The sequence below is a fragment of the Phyllostomus hastatus genome, unplaced genomic scaffold (assembly GCF_019186645.2).
Source record: "Phyllostomus hastatus isolate PE091 unplaced genomic scaffold, TTU_PhHast_1.1 phas_contig_137, whole genome shotgun sequence".
In the NCBI taxonomy this organism is placed as follows: domain Eukaryota; kingdom Metazoa; phylum Chordata; class Mammalia; order Chiroptera; family Phyllostomidae; genus Phyllostomus; species Phyllostomus hastatus.
The window spans coordinates 20,183,435-20,206,293 of record NW_025333583.1 but is presented as its reverse complement, the minus strand read 5'-3'; the positions used below and the strand labels follow the sequence as shown (position 1 = coordinate 20,206,293).

The window sequence follows — 22,859 nt, the reverse complement described above, 5'->3', positions numbered from 1 at the left end:
GAACCATAATTTGAATAACCCAGCAGAGCAGTATTTAAAGAAACCTTGGAAGCTTTGAGGGAGTGAATTATTGAGAAATTTGAAGTTAAGTGAGCAACGTCATTTCAGGAGAAGAAAGCTTTTTAATTTTCACATTTTGAGATCCCAATTTTTATTCTTTTAAAAACCAGAATCTCATGTGCAAAATGTCAGTTGAGTATTTATTACTGTCATAAAGAATTAGGAAACCATGTGTTGTACACCTGAAACTAATACAAAATAACATTGAATGTAAACTAATTGAAAAAATAAAAGAAATTTAAATTATCTAAATGTTAACACACAAAAAAAGAATTGGGAAACAATATTTCCTTTCTTACTCTTCTTGTTCTCTTCCTTTAGAAGGAAATTTGAAGGAAAAAAGAGAAATATGTTAATAAAACCTCATTTAGAAACAGGTAGTCTTTGTCTGATTTTCCTTTTAAATGTTGAACTCTGAGGGAGAGTAAAAGGCAAGAGATTAAGGTGAAAGTTAAAGGAGGAAGTGAGGTGAGCATGGAAGATGAGATTAAGTTATTTTCATGTGTAGATATAGTTTAATTTCTGTGTATTTAGTATATAGAAAAGGAATTTCAGGGTTATAATTGCTATGATCATCAGTGTGGGGGTTGTGGAGCCTGTCTTTGAGTATCTTTGGTTAGGGAGAGAGGGGTGAGGAAGATAATTAATTAGTGCATTCATGGAATGCAGTTGGGAGACTTTGACATGATACTAAAGTAACTTGAACTCAACCAAAAAAAAAAAAAAAAGAGTCTGGGAAACATTGGCTTACCTGGTGGTAAAATCTTTATGCTCAATGAGAATGAATGAACAAAATTGCATTAGCACAGGGAAATGAGGTTGGAGACTAAAAAAATAACTCATCAAAACCCTAATGACAGAGAAGTGATACTTAAGGAAAGACTGAAATTGGTAGCTGGGTTATGTAAAAACACATCTTTCTATCTCTAAGTACAAATCGTATTTCACTACTGGCAACTCTTTGAATTGATTGTGCCGAAACTTGCTAATCACACGATACATACGCTCTTCTTTTTGTAGGCGGCACTCCCCCTATCGCACACTGGAGCCAGTGCGTCCTCCAGTGGTACCAAATGATTACGTACCTAGCCCAACCCGTAATATGGCTCCCTCGCAGCAGAGCCCTGTGAGGACAGCTTCTGTGAATCAAAGAAATCGAACTTACAGGTATTTTCTCTACCTCAGCGCAAAGTGTGATGGTCATAGTACCATAATTTGTTCAGATAACTTCAGTTAAATCTCTCTCATTTTCCAAGCACTAAGTTCTTTTCCTCACTCTACTCTCCCAAACCTCATCTGATTCCACCTCTCTCTCCTCCTGTTCTGATGCAACTTTGAGCAGTCAGGAAGTTGGGGGAAAAAGACATGTTCAGTGCAAACTTCTCTGCAAAATTAATAGTTATAATTGACCTTAAAAAAATTATGGGCCAGATATGGGAAATTTCAAGTTGTTTTTTGGTGGAACTTTACAGATGAAAAACTATATGCAAGAAAACATTCATATGGGATAGTATATCAGGATAGTACAAATAAAATTAAATAATGTGTTCAGGAAAACTATGTTTTATTATAAAAGGAGTTTCTTCAGACAGGTATTAAACTGAAGTAAAAGGAAGTATTATTATTTTTATGTGTTGAACCCATCATTTATCATTTATGTTCATCAATTTTTTTCTTCTTTCTTAATTTCTTTAATAGAGGCTTTTTCAAGGGTGGTCAAAACAAGTTTCTTGAAGTCAGCTTTTCCCCCTACTAATAAATTCATATTTGAAGTGGACGGCTTGAATTATTTTTATTGTAGCTATATTCATTTTGCAAAATGTTGGGAAATGCTGGAGATCTTACTGTATATAATACTCATGTTTTGGTGGTTCCTGTTTCTTTAGCAGCAGTGGGAGTAGTGGAGGAAGCCACCCAAGTAGTCGGAGCAGCAGTCGTGAGAACAGTGGAAGTGGGAGTGTAGGCGTTCCCATTGCCGTTCCTACTCCCTCTCCTCCCAGTGTCTTTCCAGGTAAAACATGAATGGTGCTTCACCTTGACTTGTCCTTTCTGAATTTGAATTCAATTTCTGATTTAATTACAGTGGGCTTTCTTCATAATCAGAATTTATTTTCCTTTAGGACTCCATATATGTTGGGAAATCTTTATTATGCATTTGTGATTTTTAACCAACTGATTTGTAAGTTTATGCTCACACACTTCCCTGTAATTTGGTTTATGTTTTCAGTGCTGTAGCTCATATGATGCTTTGAGGTTTCAGGTACCACACTGTTATGCTCTATGTTTAATTCCAGCTAGCGGCACTACAGTGCATGCCTTGGGACAGAGAGAGGACTCAGTGTGAAAATCGTATGTGTAACAAAGGATTGGACAAACATGTTAAATGCTTAAATGTGTTAAAAGACAGTGTTAGAGTAGTTCTGACTGTTCACTTTAGTGGACTGTCAGAGCTTAATAGTCTCTGAAATGCTACCTTCTTTTCTCTGACACAGAAAAATGTACTTATTTAGTCTGAGGATACCAGAGTTAAAATTTAGTTTTAAAAGCAGGACACAAAAGACAAAGGGATAGAATATTACATATTTAATTTACTTATTCTAATAAATAGATAATACCTCTTCAAAAATCATTGAAAAGAGAAGATTTGTGTTTCGCTGAGTGGTTTTTTTCTACCTGGTAAGATATTTATGTCTGGAACATATATGCTTATTTTCTATTTGTGTAATGCAGGATGGAATGATGTTGTTTCCCACTGTTTGTTTAGTTTTGTAATTAATTAGAGAGAAACATCAATTTGTTGTTCCACTTATTTAAGCATTCATTGGTCGATTCTTATATGACCGGGAATTGAAACCGCAATCTTGGCATATCAGGACAACGCTCTAACAAACTGAGTACCCAGCCAAAGCCTACTTTTGTATTATTTACAAAATGTTATGCTAAAGATTATAATAAAAAGGGAGCCCTTTTCTTACAGAATAGTGGCTTTCAGATTAAAAAAATGCTTGTTTAGTGAATCAGAAAATCTCTAATTACCCTGGATTCTTGAATTACTTGCTGCACACCTAATAATCGCTTAACATAAGCTTTATTCTTTTTTGCTTTTTACCACTCTCCTCTATTCTTTGGTTAGTGTTGAGCACTGCATATCTAACATTAACTTCTCTAATGCCTTTTCTAGTCCTGCCTACTGGGATTGCCTCGTTAATGCCGCTTCTCACTCCTCTTTCCCCTCAGCCCCTGCTGGCTCTGCTGGTACTCCTCCCCTTCCTGCTACTTCTGCATCTGCCCCTGCCCCTCTAGTTCCTGCTACTGTCCCTTCCTCCACTGCCCCTGAAGCAGCTGCTGGGGGTGCCCAGACCCTTGCTGATGGCTTCACTTCTCCAACTCCCCCTGTTGTTTCTTCCACTCCCCCTACAGGTGAGTATTGGCTTATTCCTTGGCAGGCAAAATCCAGTCATCTGGCTCTTCTATTACCTGGAACTCGGGCTTTATGATTTTTGTTCATTTGTTTGTTCTTTGTGTGTGTGTGTGTGTGTGTGTGTGTGTGTGTATGTATATATAAATATGAAGAATAATTTACTAACTGGAAAATGGCATGTGACCAAAATAAAATATTCTGAGGAAATCAGGGTAAAGTTTCTCATACATTTTTCCAATAGAGCAACACAAATATACATCTTTTTATTACTTGAATTTCATTTACTAGAGGTTTGTGAATTTAATGTGGCACTATCTTTTATATGGTTTTGAAAAATTGTCATTAGAAATGTTTGTTACAGGGTAAGTTACTAATGAAAAGTCTATGACTAATTCTAAGGTATATTTTATGGGAAATATTTGATACAGCTGTTTAAAAGTTTCTATAAGTTTATTATAACAGAACCTGTTGTTTGCAATAGCAGCATTGGAAACACATACACAATGGATTTTTAAAGAATTTCAGATTTACTTGTTATTTAAGGTTGACTGAAATTATAGCCTAAAATCTTTTTTTTTTTTTATGGGAAAGGAGAAAAGGGCTTAATTGCCACAATATATACTTGCAACGGTAATAGTGATGCTGGTTAGTAAATAAGTTATCTATTACAGAAATGTATATGTTTGGACACACATCACCTTAGCTTCACAAATATTTCACCGAATTTATATTCAGCACTGCTGCTATAACCAGATGTCTAAATGTATTAAAAGACACTTTTACTCAATAGGATTTTGGGTGGTGTTTTATGGGATAGCTTCTATAAAAGCACTTTTTACTACACTTGATCTTAGCCAAAAGGCTGAGAAGCGATTAAAAGCACTTTTTAAGAAAAGCTTTCTACAGTGGGTAAAGGTAAACATGGGCTGTTCTTTGATCCCCACGCAGCTCTGTTTGGCCAGACTAGTTAAATAAAGGGGTTTTGCTATGCTCCTGCGTCAGTAAAGAATACATCTTGAAGTCATTGTAAGTCCACAAAGGAAAAATCACCCCCACGTGTGAATCAGCATTTTTATAATTTAATAACAAGTGCTGGTTCATAAACACTGAATAAATATTTATTGTATGAGTGGATAATTATAGTTAGTTTTTTAAAAAAGCACGTCAGTGAATGCCTCAGTAACAATTTACGTGGACATGATCTTTTTTATACAGTCTTTGAATCACCATGTATTTTTCCTTTTTATTAAGGTATAATTTATGTACACTAACATTTACCCTTTTTAATGTGTATTACTTGGAGTTTTGAATTTTATGCAGTGATGTCAGGACAACTACAGTCAAGATGTGTAACAGTCTTAACATCCCCAAGCTGCCTTTGTAGGCACTCCTTCCTTTCACTCCTGGCCCCTGGAAAACCCTTGGTCTGGTTTTAGTCTTTCAAGTTTTGCCTTTGTGAGACTGTCATGCAAATGGAAGAATATGTTATATAGCCTTTTGGGTCTGGCTTTTTGGCATGATGCATTGGACATTTATCTGTGTTGTTGCATGTTTCATTATTTTGTTCCTTTTTAGTATCACTGAGTAGTGTTCTGTATGGATGTACACAATTTGTTTATCACTTTCCAAGGGGAGGGACATTTGGATTATTTCCTGTATGGGATGGTTATGACTGAACTACCATAAATATCTGTACACAGACTTTCATGTAAGCTTAGGTTTCCATTTCAAAATTTAGATAATTCATTGATTTTATTTCTTTTTTGGCTTGTACTTTTGGTGTCATATTTACAAGCTCTTTGCCTTGCATATGGTCATGAAGATTTTGTTCTGTTTTCTTCTTCTAGAAGTTATTTATTTTAGGTTTTACATTAGATCTGTGATAGTGAAATGAGTTTTGTTTTGGTTTCAACCAAATGCAAAGTAAATGCCTTATTAATGATAAGAATAGTCTCTTTGTCTCTTTTATGTAGTGTCTCTGAATCACTGAGGACTTACATGTGAGATTTTAGACTGGATCTAACTATATAAAATGCACAATGCTGTTAGTTATTAGATGTTTTTAACTGGATGATCCTTGGTTTGTTTTAATTTGTTACAGAGTAATTACTAAAATGCCAATAATTTATTTGTATCTGGTGATTTACCTTTTTTTAAATCCTCACCTGAGGACACGTTTATTGACTTTAGAGAGTGGGGGAGGGAGGGAGAGAAAGAGGGAGAGCAACATCGATGTGAGAACCATCCATTGGTTGCCTCCTGCACGTGCCCTGGCCAGGCACCAACCTGAAACCCAGGCATGTGCCCTGACCAGGAATAGAACCTGTGACCGCTTGGTCTATGGGATGATGCTGCAATCAGCTGAGCCACACCAGCTAGGGCTGGATCTGGTAATTTAAATGACGAGATATACCTTTTAAATGATAGTTTATGTGTTTTCATATTTTTAAGTATATTCATTTTACTATTTCAGTTGTCCCATTTTTTCCTCCTCTTCATCACCCTCTACCTCTTCCTCCATTCTCTCTCTTCCCTCTCCCCGCTGATAACACACTATGTGATCTCCACTTCTGTGATTCTCTTCCTATTCTAGTTGTTTGCTTAGTTGTTTTTTGTTTTTTTTTTTAGGTCAGTATTGATAGTTGTGAGTTTGTTGTCATTTTATTGTTCATAGTTTTTATCTTTTTCTTAGATAAATCCTTTTAACATTTCATATAATAAGGGTGTGGTGATTACGAATTCCTTTAATGTGACCTTATCAGTGAAGCACTTTACTGCCCTTGCATTCTAAATGATAGCTTTGCTGGATAGAGTAATCTTGGATGTAGGCTTTGTCTTTCATGACTTTGAATAGTCTTTCCAGCCCCTTCTTGTCTGCAAGGTTTTTTTTTTGAGAAATCAGCTGACAGTCTTATGGGAACTCGCTTCTTTTCTTTTTTATAATGTGCCTTGACGTGTTCCTCTGTGGGTCCAATTTCTTTTGGACTCTCTGTGCTTCTAGGACTTGTATGTCTATTTCCTTTGCTAGATTGGAGAAGTTTTTCTTCATTATTTTTTCAAATAAGTTTTCAATTTCTTGCTCTTCCTCTTCTCCTTCTGGAACCCCTATGATTTGGATGTTGGAATATTTAAAGTTGTCCCTGAGGTTCCTAAACCTCTCCTCATTTTTTTTTTAAATTTTTGTTTATTCTTTCTCTTCTGGTTGAATGTTTATTTCTTCCTTCTGCTCCAAATTGTTGATTTGAATCCTGGTTTCCTTCCCTTCACTGTTGATTCCCTATATATTTTCTTTTATTTCACTTTATATAGCCTTTATTTCTTCCTTTGTTTGGTGACTGAATTCAATCATTTCTGTATTTTGATTACCAGTGTTTTGAACTGTGCATCTGATAGGTTGGCTATTTCCTTGTCATATAATTCTTTTTCTGGGGTTTTGCTCTGTTCTTTTATTTCAGTCCTGTTTCTTTGTCTTTCACACCTGTTACATAGTAAGGGGTGGAGCCTAGGTATTCTCCAGGGTGGGGCACCTACTTCGCTGGGTTGTGGCGCTGCATGTGGGGAGGGTTCAGAGAAGGAACAATGTTGCCTGCTTGGCTCTTGCCCCTCTTTCAGTCACTTCCCCTGCTTCCCACAACTGAATTGTGCCCTTCCAGGTGCTGCCCTGTTGCTGATCCCTGGGTGCGTGGGTTTGTGTATGTTCTTGGACATGATGGGCCCCTCCAGTGGACTTTCCTGTGAGACTGGGAGTTTTTTCCACCACCCTAACCCCCGCAGATTTTCATAGCCTGAGGTTTTGAGGTTTTATTCCTGGATGCTGGAACCCTGGATTGTGAGGTCTATCTCACTCCCCAGTTGTTCCTCCTGGTTTATTTGCACGTGAATGTGAGACTGCCTGGTTTGCCAGCTTCCACCTTGCCCACCCGGTCCTCCAGCCACTGCCTTGCTGTGTGTCCTCTCTGCCCCAGCTGCCTGTCTCCTCTCCTCCTACCAGTTTGGATGAATGTTTCTTCTTTAACTCCTTGGTTGTTGGACTTCCATACAGTTCAATTTTCTGGCAGTTCAAGTTGTTTTTTGTTTTTAAATTGGTGGTTATATTTCTTTTGGTTGTGTGAGGAAGTGAAGGGTATCATCTATCTATGCCTCTATCTTGGCCCGAGCTGTTTTTATATTTTCAACCATGATTACAGGGTCTTGACAGTGGATTATGTATAAGCTTTAATACTCAAGATTTTTATATAACAGAATTGATTTTTAGGTTTTGATATTGTCATGTGTCTTTACACATGACAAAATCAAAATGGTATGGTGGTTCTTGAGTGCTTTTATAATCTTTATATGAGTGAAGGTTTGATAAGTTTATGGAGTTCCTGAAGACCAATTTTAGTCATGTAAACCGATGACTAAAATCATGGTTTTACAGTCATAAATAACATGAAGAATGTTAAAAGTTCTTTTTTTTCCTTTCACCTTTCCTTCCTTCCTCTCTTGCCCTTTCTTATTTCCTTTTCCTTCCTTCTTTTCACCTTATCCTACCTCCTTCCCCCCTCTTTTCTTCCCCTGATACTTTTCTTTACTCCTTCTCTCCCTCTGTCTTCTTCCTCTCCTTTCCCTTCCCTCTCTTCCTCTCCTACCTGCTGGAGTGCTTTCTTGGATGCTCTTGCAGGGGTGTCCAACCTGTAGCCCACAGACTGCATGCAGCCCAGGATGGCTGTGAATGTGGCCCAACACGAAATCATAAATTTACTTAAAACATTATGATATTTTTTTTTGTGATTCTATGTTGCAATGTATTTAATGTGTGACCCAAGACAGCTCTTCTTCCAGTTGGCCCAGAGACACCAAGAGGTTGGACACCCCTGCCTAGTGCTTTGTCTGTCTGATTGTAATAGTAGACCCCCTGCTGAATGATTTTGAGTGGGAGTGGAATTAAGATAAAATGTAAGAATTGGATAATTAAGAAATAGTGTCTTCAGTTGGCATTAGTTATTGAAGTACTCCCAGAGATTAAAACACAGTGAAATGGCTGATAAATGTGTACAGAATCAGGAATGATATTAAAAATAAGATATATTTTGTTTCACTTTTTGTGTCTTAGCTTTTTTTCATAATTGTAAATTTCTTGAACTCTTATTTTAAGACGAAATAACCTGGTTTTAGAGATGGATATCTTTGATCCAATAAAGATATGTTTGACTTATCTCACTTGACCTTTTGCTGGAAATATTTTTTAAATTGCTTTGCTACCTTAAGTTTACTATTATTAGCATTAATTTGGAATAAGACTGTGTATCAAACATTTTTTCTTTTACTTTCCCAAATGTCATTCTTATTTGTTTAGTTTAATTTTAGTGTTTAGTGGATTTGGGGAGTGGAGTCAGGAAGTCAGTCATAAATTTTAATTAATTGTGATGATTTGGAAAACCTATCAAATTATTAACTTGCTAACATTATAATATTAATTAGTAGTCTATTTAGATGTAGCTTTTTTTTAAAGATTTTATTTATTTATTTTTAGAGAGGGAAGAGAGGGAGATAGAGAGAGAGAAACATCAATGTGCGGTTCCTGGGGGTTATAGCCTTGCGACTCAGGCATGTACCCTGACTGGGAATCAAACCTGCAACACTTTGGTTCGCAGCCTGCGCTCAATCCACTGAGCTACTCCAGCCAGGGCTTAGATGTAGCTTTTCCAGACCTAATCATGAACCTATTTTCCTGCTTTTGTACTTCAATATAATGTCTGCTGAGTGATAATTGTCACCTTGCATCATATTTTGCCAGATAACTAATTTGGTTAGCTAACTAAATTGTTATTTTTTATAATCTTATTAAGATTCATGCTTGTACCTAAAGTATTTCATTGTCTGTGATAATTTTCTTTTAATGGCAGATTTATGTTCTTTTCCTTTTCCAGGTCATCCTGTTCAGTTCTACAGCATGAATAGACCTGCCTCTCGCCACACTCCCCCAACAGTAGGGGGCTCATTGCCCTATAGACGCCCTCCTTCCATAACTTCACAAACAAGCCTTCAGAATCAGATGAATGGAGGACCTTTTTATAGCCAGAATCCAGGTTAGATATTTATTTGTATTCTATGAATGTACCTGGTTAATAACCTTTAGTGACAAAGAAAAAAAAAACCTTTAATTACAAATGATTAACACATAATAGGTGGTCAGTACTATATTTTTTTAATAAGTGGCGGAATGAATACAAGGTTACTAATACTGTATTTTCCAGTTCTTTTTCTTTTTTAAAAATATCAATACATGGTTCTCATATAAAGTTGTAGAATTTCATTTTCCTGAACAGAATCTTTTTGAATATGCTAGTGATTATTTGCTTTTAAAAATAGTGTATTGTGGTAAACAATATTTCCTTCCTATTTAATCAGATATACTTACTCTATGAATAGCAAATAATGACAATTGAGTATATATAGCCAGAGTTTATAAATAGCAAAGTAAAAGGGACATTTTTGAAGTTGCTTTGTACTAGGGAGTTATACTCTCTTAGTTAATTCAAATACCAAATCTATGATGGGAATACTGGGACTTGGACAGATAGATTCAGATATAACATCATCTTTCAGTTGCGTCATGCATACAGAAAATTTAATCTGGCACATATTTAATATTATATAGTAATTTTTGATTTTCCAGAAAGGGTAAGAGAAAAGTCTTAGAATTTATGTAGATATGGTATTATTGTAGATATGGTATGCCAACTTAATATGTTGTTTTGGATTTTTGTCAAGAGGCCAGTAAGTTCGTATGTGACTGCCTCTAATATTAGGGGATAGCCCATTTTATCTTTGATATACTCTTAATTTTATGGAGTTCGAATCTGTATACTGTAGTTACTACCTTTTGGTGAAACCTCGTTTTATTCTTTAGAGTTGTGTAGAAGAAATTTGAACTCTTTTCTTTCTTTTTAAGATTTTATTTATTTAGAAACAGGGAGAGGAGGGAGAAAAAGAAGGAGAGAAACATTGATGTACGAGAGATATATCGATGGGTTGCCTCTCACATGCTCCCAACTGGGGACCTGGCCTGCAACCCAGGCATGTGCCCTGACTGGGAATTGAACTAGCGACCCTTTGGTTCTCAGGCCAGCACTCAATCCACTAGACCACACCAGTCAGGGCTGAACCCTTTTCTTAAACGCAGTTTAAAGAATAGTTTTATATTTATTATCTTACTTGATTCTTATAATTATGTGATCATTTTCATCTGTATTTTACAGGTGAGGAAACTGAGGCTGAGGTGGTGGTCAAATTAGGATTTGAACTTAGGTTATCTGACTCCATATTCTTTCTATTGTACTATGCTACCTACCTTCAGATTTAAAAAATATATATTCTTCGTACTCTCTCATTTGTTTGTTTTGTTGGAAGGAGAATGTCCATATTGTAATGTAAAGTGAACGAGAGCCTGAGACTTTGCCATTCTTTTACACAGTTATAATTTGGGAATTGTGCTTAGTAACTATTTGTTGAATATAGAATGAGTCCTTTTTTCCTTTATTCAGATCCCTTCGCTGTTTTGGGTCTCTCTTCAAATTAAATGCCGTATTTATATTCAATTCAGTGTACCCTGTCATGCCTTACTTGAAATATATTTCTGCTATCTTTGATCACATCTAGTGATGTTGGCTATGCCATTCTTTTTAACCCATTTTGAGCATAATTTTGACAAATGTGCCTGTCTTTTCATCCATTAAATCATGTTTTCTTTCTATTCAGTCATGTGTTCCAAACCCATATTTGAATAGGAGTTATTTTGTACCTAAGTGCATTTTTATTTTTAAACTTCTGTTTGTTAGATATGGATTATTTCATAGTTCTCTCTCTCTGGCCTTCTTAGAAATAGACAGTTATTGCTTAGGACCCTTATGCCCTTTCTTATCTTTGGCAGAATTTTGGAAGAATGATGTCAGCCCAAAATGGGGTGGTTCTAGGGTGGAGATGCTTCACTGTTACAGCTTGGGACCAACTGTACATAATATACAGGAACATACTGGGTTGGCCACAAAGTCCATTTAGATTTTTCTGTAAAAGACACATTTTTCATTTTCACCAATGATTTTACTGATTAGAATATTTTGAGAGTATGCCGGCCATCTCCCACTATTGGCTTCTAGTGGGCAGAGGCCAGGGGTGCTGCTAAACATCTTCCAATGCATAAGACAGCCCCACAGCAAAGAATTATTTGGCCAGAATGTCAGTAGTACCAAGAAACTTCACAAACCACTTTTCACGTGTTCAATCAATCACAGCACCTTCTCCATACACTGCACAAGTCTTTTTTTTTTTTTTTGCATTTCAGTTGCATTTTTACCTTTCTTGAAATAATAAAGCAAAATACACTGAAAATGTTGCCTGTTGTCTTCCATCTTCAATATTAAAATGGCTACACGAAAATTCACCAATTTTGATAAGTTTTCTAAAGTGCATGCTGATATGACAGCTGTCACAATACAGTCTAACAAAATTGTTTTGAATGAAGTTAAAGACAACTAAGCACTACTAGAGCCATCATACAGAAAAAACTAAGTGAACTCTTTGAGTAACTCATTGTATTCAGGGATATTTCATGCTGTGTACATGTACAAAGTATTGATCTTATGAGAACCCTGTTAGTGGAAATTATTTGAAGGCTGTTTAAGTACATATTTAAATGTTTTAATACTTATTTCAATACTTCTTTCTTTATACATCTAATTTTAACATACTTGAAAGTATTATTAAAGTAGAAAAAATATCTTACTCTTTGGAATCATTTTAGTGAAAGTATTTTTTATGCTCATGAAAGTACAGTGAATTGAAATTGTGAGCCTTCAGTGTAATGTGTGAAGCAATTTAGTTAGGGTTTTTTTTTGTTGTTGTTGTTGTTGTTGTTGTTGTTGTTTTGATATCTCTCTGTTAAGTTCTGCTTTTCTACTCCAGGGGTTTGCTAACTGCTTGCTTACAGAATGTAACTGCAGCCTTGTTAGTTGATTAATCAGAGTGCTTCGTCTAAACTAAAAATATTTTTTACTAAAATATGTTCTTTGAAATTTTTTTCTTCTTTTGCAAGACTTAATGCCTTGCAAATCAGCATATTAAGGCTATTAAATGTACCTTTTTTATTTGCTTTATAATATCATATAAGCCTCATGTATTACTCCACTGGTCTTACAGTGGTCCCTGTTTTTTCATATTTAAAGTGAGAAAATTTGTGCTTTTTCAAGTAGCTATTACTCTGATTTAACAAAATGACCCCAGGTGTGCTTTATGAGCATATTTTCGGCAGTTGGAGGCTTGACACGGGTGTGTCCATTTGAGGAAGTGAGCGGACAGGCTGGGATTCATCTGAATGTAATTCACTGGGGTTTCCTTTAAGATGTAAATCTAGCTGCACTGTTACTAGATCTGGCTTGAGTTTGAAAGGGAATTATAACATAGGAAGTAAAATGTAGAACACAGGTGTCTGGAGCCAAGTCCTAGGAGCACAGTAATGAAAGGAACACTTTGATCGGGGCATAACCGAAACCCTTTGGTTCTTATTATTTCTTAACCTAATCCAGCCAAAGAAATTGCAACATCAGTTTATCATTCATCTTGTCAACACTAAGAGGAGGGTCATCAAAATGTAGGGCTAATCACAAGTTTTAACAGTGTTTAAATATAAATACGAAGCACTTTGGTGATAAAGAAAGAATACATACACACAAATATACATATATAAACCTAGTTTGGTAAGTGTCTCAGTTGGGCTTCTATAACAAAGTTCCACAGAGAAGAGGCCTATAAACAACGGAAACATCTCACAGTTCTGGAGGCCCGAAGTCGGAGATCAGTGTGCCAACATGGTCTGAGTTCTGGTGAGAACCCATTTCTGGGCTGCAAACTACTGTCTTCATGTTGTGGCCTCACATGGTAGAAGAGAGAGCGAGCTCTGTAGAGTTTCTTTTACAAGGGCACGGATCCCGTTTATGAGGGCTCCACCCTCATGACCTAATCCCCTCCCCAAGGCTTTGCCTCCTATACCAACACATTGGGAATTAGGATTTCAAACATGAATTTTGGGAAGACACAAACATTCAGTCTATAATTGTAAAGAATCAATTATGTGGTATTTAAATACTAAGACTTTGGTAAAAGATATCCTATACTTTATTGCTCATATTTTCTAACAAAAACTTAAAAAACCCCCCTAATTCATAAAGTAGAATGTTGGTCCCAAGAACTGTGACTGTATACAGTTATATGAGATAAAGAAATTTCTGAATGTTATTTTGCACAGGGAAAATGTCATGCTCTAACCTCTGAATATTATTAAAAGCAACTAAAAATAAAAAACCAGTGAAAAACAGTATTGGGTTGGTAAAATTGCAAAAGAAAAGCCATACCACATTAAAATGATAGTTAAGTTACAGAATTACCAAAAGTATCAAGAAGAATACAAATGTGGAAGGGCTTAAGCCCAGTATGAGTAAGGGGCAGTAGTAAGAAGCTATTTTTAAGTCCTCATTTTGGGCAGTCTTTGGGGTTTGTTAGAAAACGGTTGAAAACAAAAAAGCAAGATAGCAACTGAAAGATGTAAGTACATTTTCAAATGATCAAGTAAACCAAATAGACCTTTTACACTGATTATTAAACACAAGCTGTGTTGTTAAACTGTGTCTTAATCTGCTACTTTTCTTGGCATAACAAGTATATGGTGATTTTTTTTTTTACTTGACAAGGAGTAACAAAAATGCTCCAATTCTTTTAGCCCTTCTGAGACTACAGGACTGATAATACTGGGTAATCATATTCTTTTTTACCAAAAAAGTTCCCCTTACTGAGTATGATTAACTAATTTCACTTTTAGATACTCTATCTTTGTTCTAAGTTGCTGTTCACATTTAAAAAATATGTCACTTTTAAAATAAATTGCTTAAATTATTTCCTTCACTGGAGTATAAAATATAAGCAACTAAATTTGAATGGGCTATCAAATCTATATGGCCTCTAACAGTAATATTCTAACAATGATTAATAGTTTGAGAAGTAATATTTAGAATGTTTATTTTGTTTAATTTTCTCAGTATTTATAAAGCTGTAAAAATAAAACACAAAAGCCTGTTTTCAAAACTCTGAACTGGACATTTTAAAACACTTAAGCCTCAAACATTATGCTACACAGGATTTTATAAATAACCAGGAAGGTCATGCTTGGAAAGACTGTTTTATCAGCACGAATGCATCTTCTAAGTTTGGTTTGCCTGCAGAGCCTTTTACTGTTTCTGTACCTACACGCTTCTACATGCAGGTAAGCTGTAGTTCTAACAGCCGGTCTACTTAAGATCTCTGTGTGAACTGCAGTCACTTGGTGAGCTTGTATCTTCACATTAACTTTATAATTGTGTATTGTGAACATAACATTACTGAATTTAAGTTTGGAGATCTTTTAGTGGTCATAGGGAAAGGATCTTTTAATATGAGGAATCATCTTAGCTAAATGAAGTGAGAATTTATAGTTACTTCCTGTTCTTGCCTGTTCATGAGATGCCTAGGACTAAAACAATATAGCAAACAAATCTTTCATCAAAATCCTGCTTAAATACTGCTAGAATAGTTCATTCTCAACTCAGCTCTAAAGAAGATAAAGCTGTTCTAAAGTAGGATGTTTTGGTTCACAGGAGTCCTGGTCAGATAAATTCTTACTTAGATGGTCCAGAGAGAAAATGCTATATTATCTGAATTGATGTGAACTGTCATAGAGAAGGTTTGGCGCTGGGCAGAAAAGCAGAATTTCAGGTGATTTTTGTAAGCTCCATTTGGAATTTAATTTTAAACATGCCCTGGGGCTGACTCTGAAGAAAAAAGAAAACTCATAAATTGTTTTGTTGTAAAATAATTCTGTTTAAGGAAGATCTGGGGTTGCTGTAACCACGCACCAATGGTGTTCAGCCGCTAGTCGCCTTGATACATGACTTGAAGATTTGTATTGAAGGGAACTGGTTTTTATTAACAAGGTTCAAGTTTGCGGGGGAAGGACAGAGCACTCCTGCTCTGAGCCCTTCTCTCCCACGAGACCCAGAACGTCTCTTGCTCCCCAAAAAGGTACAAGTCAAAACCATACCCAGAAGTTCCCCATTTCCTCATCTCTCCTTTCTAGAGCTTAAGCTGGCCATGCAAACAGATCTTCATCCCCTCTGGAATGTGTATTCATGGGTTTCAGAGTCGCAGTCTTGCAGCAGCTCTCCTTCAGGACTGCTCTGTCTCCATGTAGCAGTCCAGGACCTGTGTGCCATGCTGCACTGCATCATAGTGACCCAGAGGCTGGAGCCCATTGAGGCACGCAGCCCAGAGTGGGACTCTGCCTCTAGGAGTGAGTGGGCTTCCAATCATGTGGGGCCTAAGCCCTTGGTGGGCCCAGCATCTGCCCTCCCATCCTACAACTGCTCCATCCTTGCAGGAGGCAAGGGCTAGAGACCCACAGCATCCAAGCACACGTGCAACCAAAAGTCCCAAGCTAAAGAGCCAAGAGCCAAGAGAGAGCCCAGAGAGCAAGCTAGCTTCTCCTGGTGTCCTTTTTGAAAGGTCCTCTCTCCAGGAATCCCCTGTGATCCAGAAGCCAATGGGAGTGTCCAGCTTTCCAACACATGAGGGCTAATGTCAGCCATATTTGCCTTTGACCCCACTCCTGCAAGACTACTAGCAGGGAGTCTCCTCTGGCAGCCCTTTCCTGCTGGGAAGGCTTGGCTGGTTGTAGTGCCTTCGTTAGCAGTGTGTCTGAAGCCCTGGGCCTTCTCTGTTGACTCCTCTCTGCCTTGCAGAAGGCATGGTGCTGTTAACCTGCAGCCTTGGCAGCTCTCCCTGTGCCCCTGCCTTCTCCGGCACGGTAAGGAGAGCTTCTGTGTCGGGTTTGGGATCCCCTGCCTGAATGGGGCCCCTTGCTTTCCAGCGATCTCTGCCTTCTTAAAATTACCATGATCTCATATTTTCACTTTCAGAACTAGAAAAGAAATAAAACTTACTCATCTTTTTAAAAAAGTAATAAACAGCCTACCTACAAAAAGACTTTATGGGGGGGGCAGTTGTCATTCAATATTATTTTTATATTAGTTTCAGGTGTACAGCATGGTGATTAGACATTTATGTAATTTACAAAGTGTTCCCCCTGATAATTCAAGTACCCACCTGGCACCATACATACTTATTACAATTATTTCAAAAAGACTTTTTTAAGTTAAGGCACCTAATCATTCATTTATTGGAGTATCAGAAGTCTTTTTTTTTTTAATTTGGATGAGAAATAATAACTGAAGTGGGAAATGTCCTACTTTTCTGTTACGGGGGAGGTTGGGACCACTGTTAACAGAAGAGGAACTTTCCATCTTATTTGATAATGAGCGTTCGTGGAATTGCCACTTTTCTATTGCCATTTGCCGTCTGCTGCTGTTTCTCAGTTTGATCTACTCTGTGCTACCTTCTCTGTTCATTGAATCTTCTTACCCCAGTTTGGGAGACAGGGCATAGTGAACATATCAACAATTATTTCAGGCTTCAGGGGGTGGGAGACAGACAACCTAAGGATTTATTACCAAGCCGTATGACTTTTGGGAAAAACATAACCAAATGTATCTTTTGAAGGAAGACGTCAATTTCTAGGCTTATTCTTTGTCCCTTAAATCTAGATATTCTTCAGGATTATCTACTTAACTCTTACCTGCTCATTATAGATCTTCTCCCTGCTTTATTCACAGCACAACTGTTACCTCTCTACTGATCACTGCTAGCTCTGTGCCTTTCAGGTTTCCTCGCAGACTTAACCCAAACTTTCCAGTTGCCTCCCAGGTTTACGCCTAAGTCACTTTCCTGCATCCTAGTTACTGTGTCATTCTCTCCCCCTGACCTGCCATTCCCCAGCCTGTTTCCTACATTACCTGCCAAGGTTAATGTGGTTAGTGGCACCTCCACTTTCATAGTTATGAAAACTAAAAATCTAAGAATTATCTGTAGCTGCTGCTCTCCTTCATGTATTGGCCAAATACTTAGTTACCAAGTACTCTTTTCTAACAGTTACTAAATTCTTTTCTTGCTGTTTCTACTGCCTTTATTTTTTTTGTGCTAGGCCCTGACTTAGGCTTTTTGCATACATTGTCGGGTTTTTGTCCTTTTTAATTTGTAAGAACTCTGTAAAGTAGGTTGCATTATCTCTTTTTTTATATCACATTTATGGAGTAGGCACAAAGAAGTTAATTAACTTGTTCCGATGTCAAACAAAATGATGAATCAGGTTCTCTGATGATGGCTGACTAAAAAGTCCAATCTCTTTCCACTAAGTACTCTTTCACCTAGATGTCAGATCCTTCCCTATTTACCCACCTGCTCACTCTTCTGGGTTCTGTACTTTCTCTCTCTGGGGTACCTTATGCTAGACATAGGAAACATTTCCAGTCCTGTGAGCTGGTCATCTCTGAGCCTCTCTCCTCACTCAGTTCTCAGCTTGTCTTTCTCAACTCTTGCCTGAGTCGGTCAGACTCCATTTCGTCAAGTCACATCTGTGTGGTCTTCCTCACTGTTCCCACTCCCAGTGACACTGCCACCGCCACCCCACCGCACCCCACCCCACCCCACCTCCAGGGCATTGCCACAGATACTGCTGGGCTAATGTTACTATTTTGTTTACTATTTCCAGTTAGAATGTGATCACTTTGAGGGTAAAGACTCTTATTTATTGTTTTAGTTCTATTAGTCTTAAATATAGTTTGGAGCTAATGAAGGTGTTCTGTCTATATAAGAAGATGCATGCCATACTTTATACCCATCCTGAAGGAAACTATAACTGTAGAGTTAATCTTCGGACATTGTTTGGCACATATCTGGCTTATTTGTATACCCACATATATTAAACGATTGTTGAAGGCTTACTAGCACTAGACACTGTACCAGGTGTTAGAAATAGATGGAAAGACACTGTCTCTTGAGATTTGAGGAGGAGAGGAGGATTATTGGAACGAGGCCAACATTTTCGTGTAGGGTCGTGGAGAACATGGACCTGCTTGAGGCCATGCTGTGAATTGGGATTATGAAAAATTGTAATAACACAGACTCGACTGTCAGAGAATGGTTTTGATATTGGTCTCTTAGTAGAGTGCTTGCCACTTAGTAGGAAGCCAGTAAATATTTAATTAATTAATTAATGAAGAACCAGCTAATTTGCCTGCTAATGTAATGGAAAGTCTAAATTTAGGATGTTGGGATGTAGTGGTTTTTTTCTCTTGTACTGACAAATATTTAAACTTGTAACCATCAGGGTAAAATCCAAAAACCCAAATTATTTTTGATAGCCTGAAGAAATTCTTTTAGAAGATACGGTTATTGGTATGAAAAATCAATTTGACATTTTATATTAGAGAAGACCTGTTATATGATGAATGCTTCCTGTCGTAATTTTTAAAAACTTTATTGGAACTCCTCTAATATGTTGTTTTGTGTGTAATTAATTATCCCTCCAAAGAGGATCCTTACTACATCTGATAAATGTTTGTGCCTAGTAGTTTCCCTCCTTATATGTTTTATTGTATTATCCTTTTCTTTTAATGTAACTCGCCCTTACCCCTTATCCTCCACACCCTTTTTGTTTTTACAGTATCTCTTGCTCCTCCTCCTCCCTCCATCCTACAGGTAACTCCTCAGTTACCTTTAATGGGATTTGTGGCCAGAGTCCAAGAAAATAGTAAGTTTATGTCTTCTTTATGCTGTAGATCAGATTGTAGGTGTAAAATGTCATTACAGGTGATTGGCTAAATAGTCATTCTTTCACTGATACTTCAAGCATTGAACATTATGAACAAGTCTGTGTATGAACAGCTGGTAGGGATAAGATAACAAAGATGAAATTGTCTACTTTCAGATAACTTAAAATCTGGTAGCGAAGAAGAGACAAAATAACATGAGGCACATGTAAGAAACGAAAGATCATATCTGAGGATATGCTCTTTAGTCACCAGCTGTCCCATCTCTGGGATGCTCAGACAAGTATAGTCCAGTTTCCCGTTGCTGGAATTTTAAGGCTTTGTGGCTGGGCTGAGAATCTTCCTCTGGTCCTGTGATTCCAGGTATAAAAATGTCAGGGTAGGCCCCAGGGCACCAAACTGCCACTCTGTTTCCCAAGAGGCCTCATAGGTTGGCAGTGAATTCAAGTTGACCTGTGGTCTGGTGTTGACCTGTGGTCTGGTGTTGAGCCGTGTCAATTTTATTGACAAATTGAGTCTTCTCCTACAGACGTATTAAGGAAGCTCAGGAGACTGATGTCTGCATAGCAGCAGGCCTGTATCAACATTCACTGATGAATGGCTGTCACAGAGACCAGTGAGCAGTCTCTACGGTAGATGAATTCTCTTGTGAGCAGTCTACATGAGGAACTGTATCATCATCATAAAGTTGCTTGATGGGCATGGAATCTGTGCAAGGGAATTACTTTGATGAAAGATTTAATGTTACCAGGCTGAAGTAGCCCAGTGTACACATCGCATAATAAAGATGGCCTCACCAACGGGATACAGACGTTTGCACTCTGTTGCTTAGGACTCGAGCTCCTTTGGAGATGGGCGTTGCCAGTATGAGAATGTAAGCTCTGGGAGGGTAGGGATTTTTGCCTGTTTTGTTCACAGGCTGTTCCCCAGCACTTAGGAAAGCATCCGACACATAGCAGAAACTTTTAGTCCCTCCTTTTTTGTGCTTCCCTAGCTGACTATATGCCCTCTTTTTATTGACACATTTCTTTCATGTATATTAACTGATTATAATCCAGTCTTACTGGACTGAGGGCCCAGTCCCTCTTTCAGGGGCCTTTGTATCTCTATTTGCTCATTTCTGTGTTACTTCAGTCTATATTGGAGGGTACCCCATGAGCAACTCTAATGTTTACCACAGTTTGATTGCCTTTTGGGTTATATTTTCTCATTTCTTTCCATAGTCATAAACATTTCTCACCTATAAAATGTATAAAATAAGAAACTGTATGAGGTGTGCCGTGGCTGATTTTAAAGACATAGTAGGACTTAATACATTCAAATGAATGTCGTCCTATTCAAAACATTCACCTTGGAAAGATATACCTTATGGGATTATCTTCATAGCTTTCAAATACATTATTTGAAGGTACCTATGGTAGCAGATAATCACTCTGCATTAAGATTGATGTTTGAAGAAGTCTGGAATTATTTGGAACCAATTATACTGTGCTAAGTAGTGTAGCTATGGTCCTATAATTCTTCTTAAAACCCTCCTCTGGCTCCCCATTGCTCTTGGGATTGAGTTCAGACTGTTGCAAGGCCCTTCCTGCTTAGTCCTCTTCAGCTCCTCATGCCTCTTTCTGCTGAATTCCGGTCAGTTCTTTGAAGGAGTCCTGCTTTCTTGCTTTGCCTTTGTTTTTTTCTTTACATCTGATACGGACTATCCACCTCCACTCCATCCCACCCCCTGGCCATTAACTTCTACTCGTCTTTCAGGTTTCAGAAACCCATGCAAGAGGTTTGGTCTACTTCTGTATTTTACTTAATGACGTAAAGCACCTACTGCACCTAATCAAAGGGAAAGTTCGGTTGTCCACGTCTCCAGGATTTTGCCCACTGCCCATTCCCAGTGCTGAGCATAGTGCCTAGCCAGGGTAGGCATTATTTTAAAGGTAGAGTAGATAATGAACATTGGTTTTCCAGTTTCTGCTCTTCCACTTACTGTAGGCTGCTTTAATCTTGGAAAGCCAGCTTCCATGTCCATAAAAATGAAGATTAAAAACACCACTTCCCAAGGTAAAAATTAAATGAAATAATGTATTCTAAAGTGCTAGCTGAATAATTGGAATATTTTAAGTAAAAAATGGTAGCCTTTTGTTCGTCTTATTAAACTGGCTCTCAGGCAGCTATTAGAAAATATAAAAATGAGCAGTGGCAGCATCTTTGAATGACTCTATTACACAATTTGTCAAGGTGATTGTTTTGAAAGACAGAGTTCCTTTGGATGTATTTTTGTGGAATTGTTTAAAGGCAATCTCCTTACCTTATAAATGTAAATAGGATATATTGTTGATGTTTACTCCAACCATATGTAATTTGTCATAAAGTATATGCCAAAGTCACATACATTTTTTTTTATTAAAAATGCATCAGGACTCCAAGAACTGTTTGTTAATGGGTAAAGTTTTGATCAAGCAGGCGCATTGCTGAGTGCAGAGTGGCACGACCGATGGGAAGAGTGCTGGGATGGGGGTGGCGCACAGCTGGTGTGGCTGGTCCTCACCAGACAATAGCAGTCTTCTGAAATCTGGTCGATTCCATCAGTGGGGTTAGATAAAAAAATGGAAAAATAAACAAATGGCTTAGAGAATTTCATGGAAACAATACTGGTATCTGATAAATAGGAATTTGTGGACTGAACGCCGGCCTGTGAACCAAAATATCACAGGTTTGATTCCTGATCAGGGCACATGCCTGGGTTGCAGGCCGGGTCCCTATTTGGGAGCATGCGAGAGGCAACCAGTGATGTATCTCTCGCTCATCGATGTTTCTCTTCCTTTCTTTCTCCCTCCCTCACCATCTCTCTTAAATAAATAAATAGATAGATAAATAGATAAATAAATAGATAAATAAATTCTTAAAAAAAGAATTTGTGCTGCCCATTAAAATTGGACAACTGATAAATATAGCATTTTTACTTCTTAAAAATAAATTTATTGGTTTTCCAGAGAGAGAAGAAGTGGGGTGGAGAGAGAAACACCCATTTAGTTCTACTTATTTATGCATTCATTGGTTGATTCTTGTATGTGCCCAGACCAGGGATTGAACCCTCATTCTTAGCAACTCAGGATGACGCTCCAACCAACTGAGCTACCTACTTAGGATTCATCTTTCTTTATTCAGTTTATTTTGTTGAACTGTGCTCAAGTATATCCCAAGCATTTAAAAAGCTTTGAGTTCCTGAGTTTGTAGATAATATTTTACACATTACTTTGTTGATACTTGAGCTGTGGAAGCAGATCTCATTAAAAAGACATTTTCAATATTTTAAATAATCCTTGTATATTTACCTTGGAGAAATTCTGCATTATAAAATAGTCTGAATTAGTTGAAATTCTGTATATAAAAACAAAACAAAATGGAGTATCCAAATTTGTTTGTGATTTCTGCCCTGTTAATTTGGTAAGATGCTAATTTTAAAAATTCATTAAGAGGAGGTAGATTTTAAAATTTGACCATTCACTGGACTCATTCTAACTTTTTATACATCAACTATAGATATAAATATACAAATTATTAGTATTTCTGATAACCACTCATTGTTGGATACCATCTAAAACCAAACTATATTGATCTCTGAGGATTATAGTTAGAAGAGGATTATG

The 22,859-nt window shown here is 37.3% G+C and overlaps 1 protein-coding gene and 1 pseudogene across 50 annotated transcripts in view; one reads left to right on the top strand and one right to left on the bottom strand.

The window, feature by feature from the left end:
* The window catches only part of ABI2 (abl interactor 2), an 84,931-nt gene that overhangs the window by 53,410 nt on the left and 8,662 nt on the right, over positions 1 to 22,859 (top strand). For 6 of the 50 annotated variants that reach the window (XM_045851769.1, XM_045851697.1, XM_045851547.1 and 3 more), the window contains 4 exons: positions 1,081 to 1,227; positions 1,950 to 2,071; positions 9,394 to 9,552; positions 19,107 to 19,193. In XM_045851769.1, the coding sequence (XP_045707725.1) occupies positions 1,081 to 1,227; positions 1,950 to 2,071; positions 9,394 to 9,552; positions 19,107 to 19,193 (515 nt within the window). Of the gene's footprint in view, positions 1 to 1,080; positions 1,228 to 1,946; positions 2,072 to 3,297; positions 3,481 to 9,393; positions 9,553 to 19,106; positions 19,194 to 22,859 lie in introns of all 50 variants that reach the window. The other 44 variants (XM_045851844.1, XM_045851783.1, XM_045851738.1 and 41 more) reach the window with 15 other exon arrangements.
* On the bottom strand, positions 4,191 to 4,355 carry LOC123830044 (annotated as a pseudogene).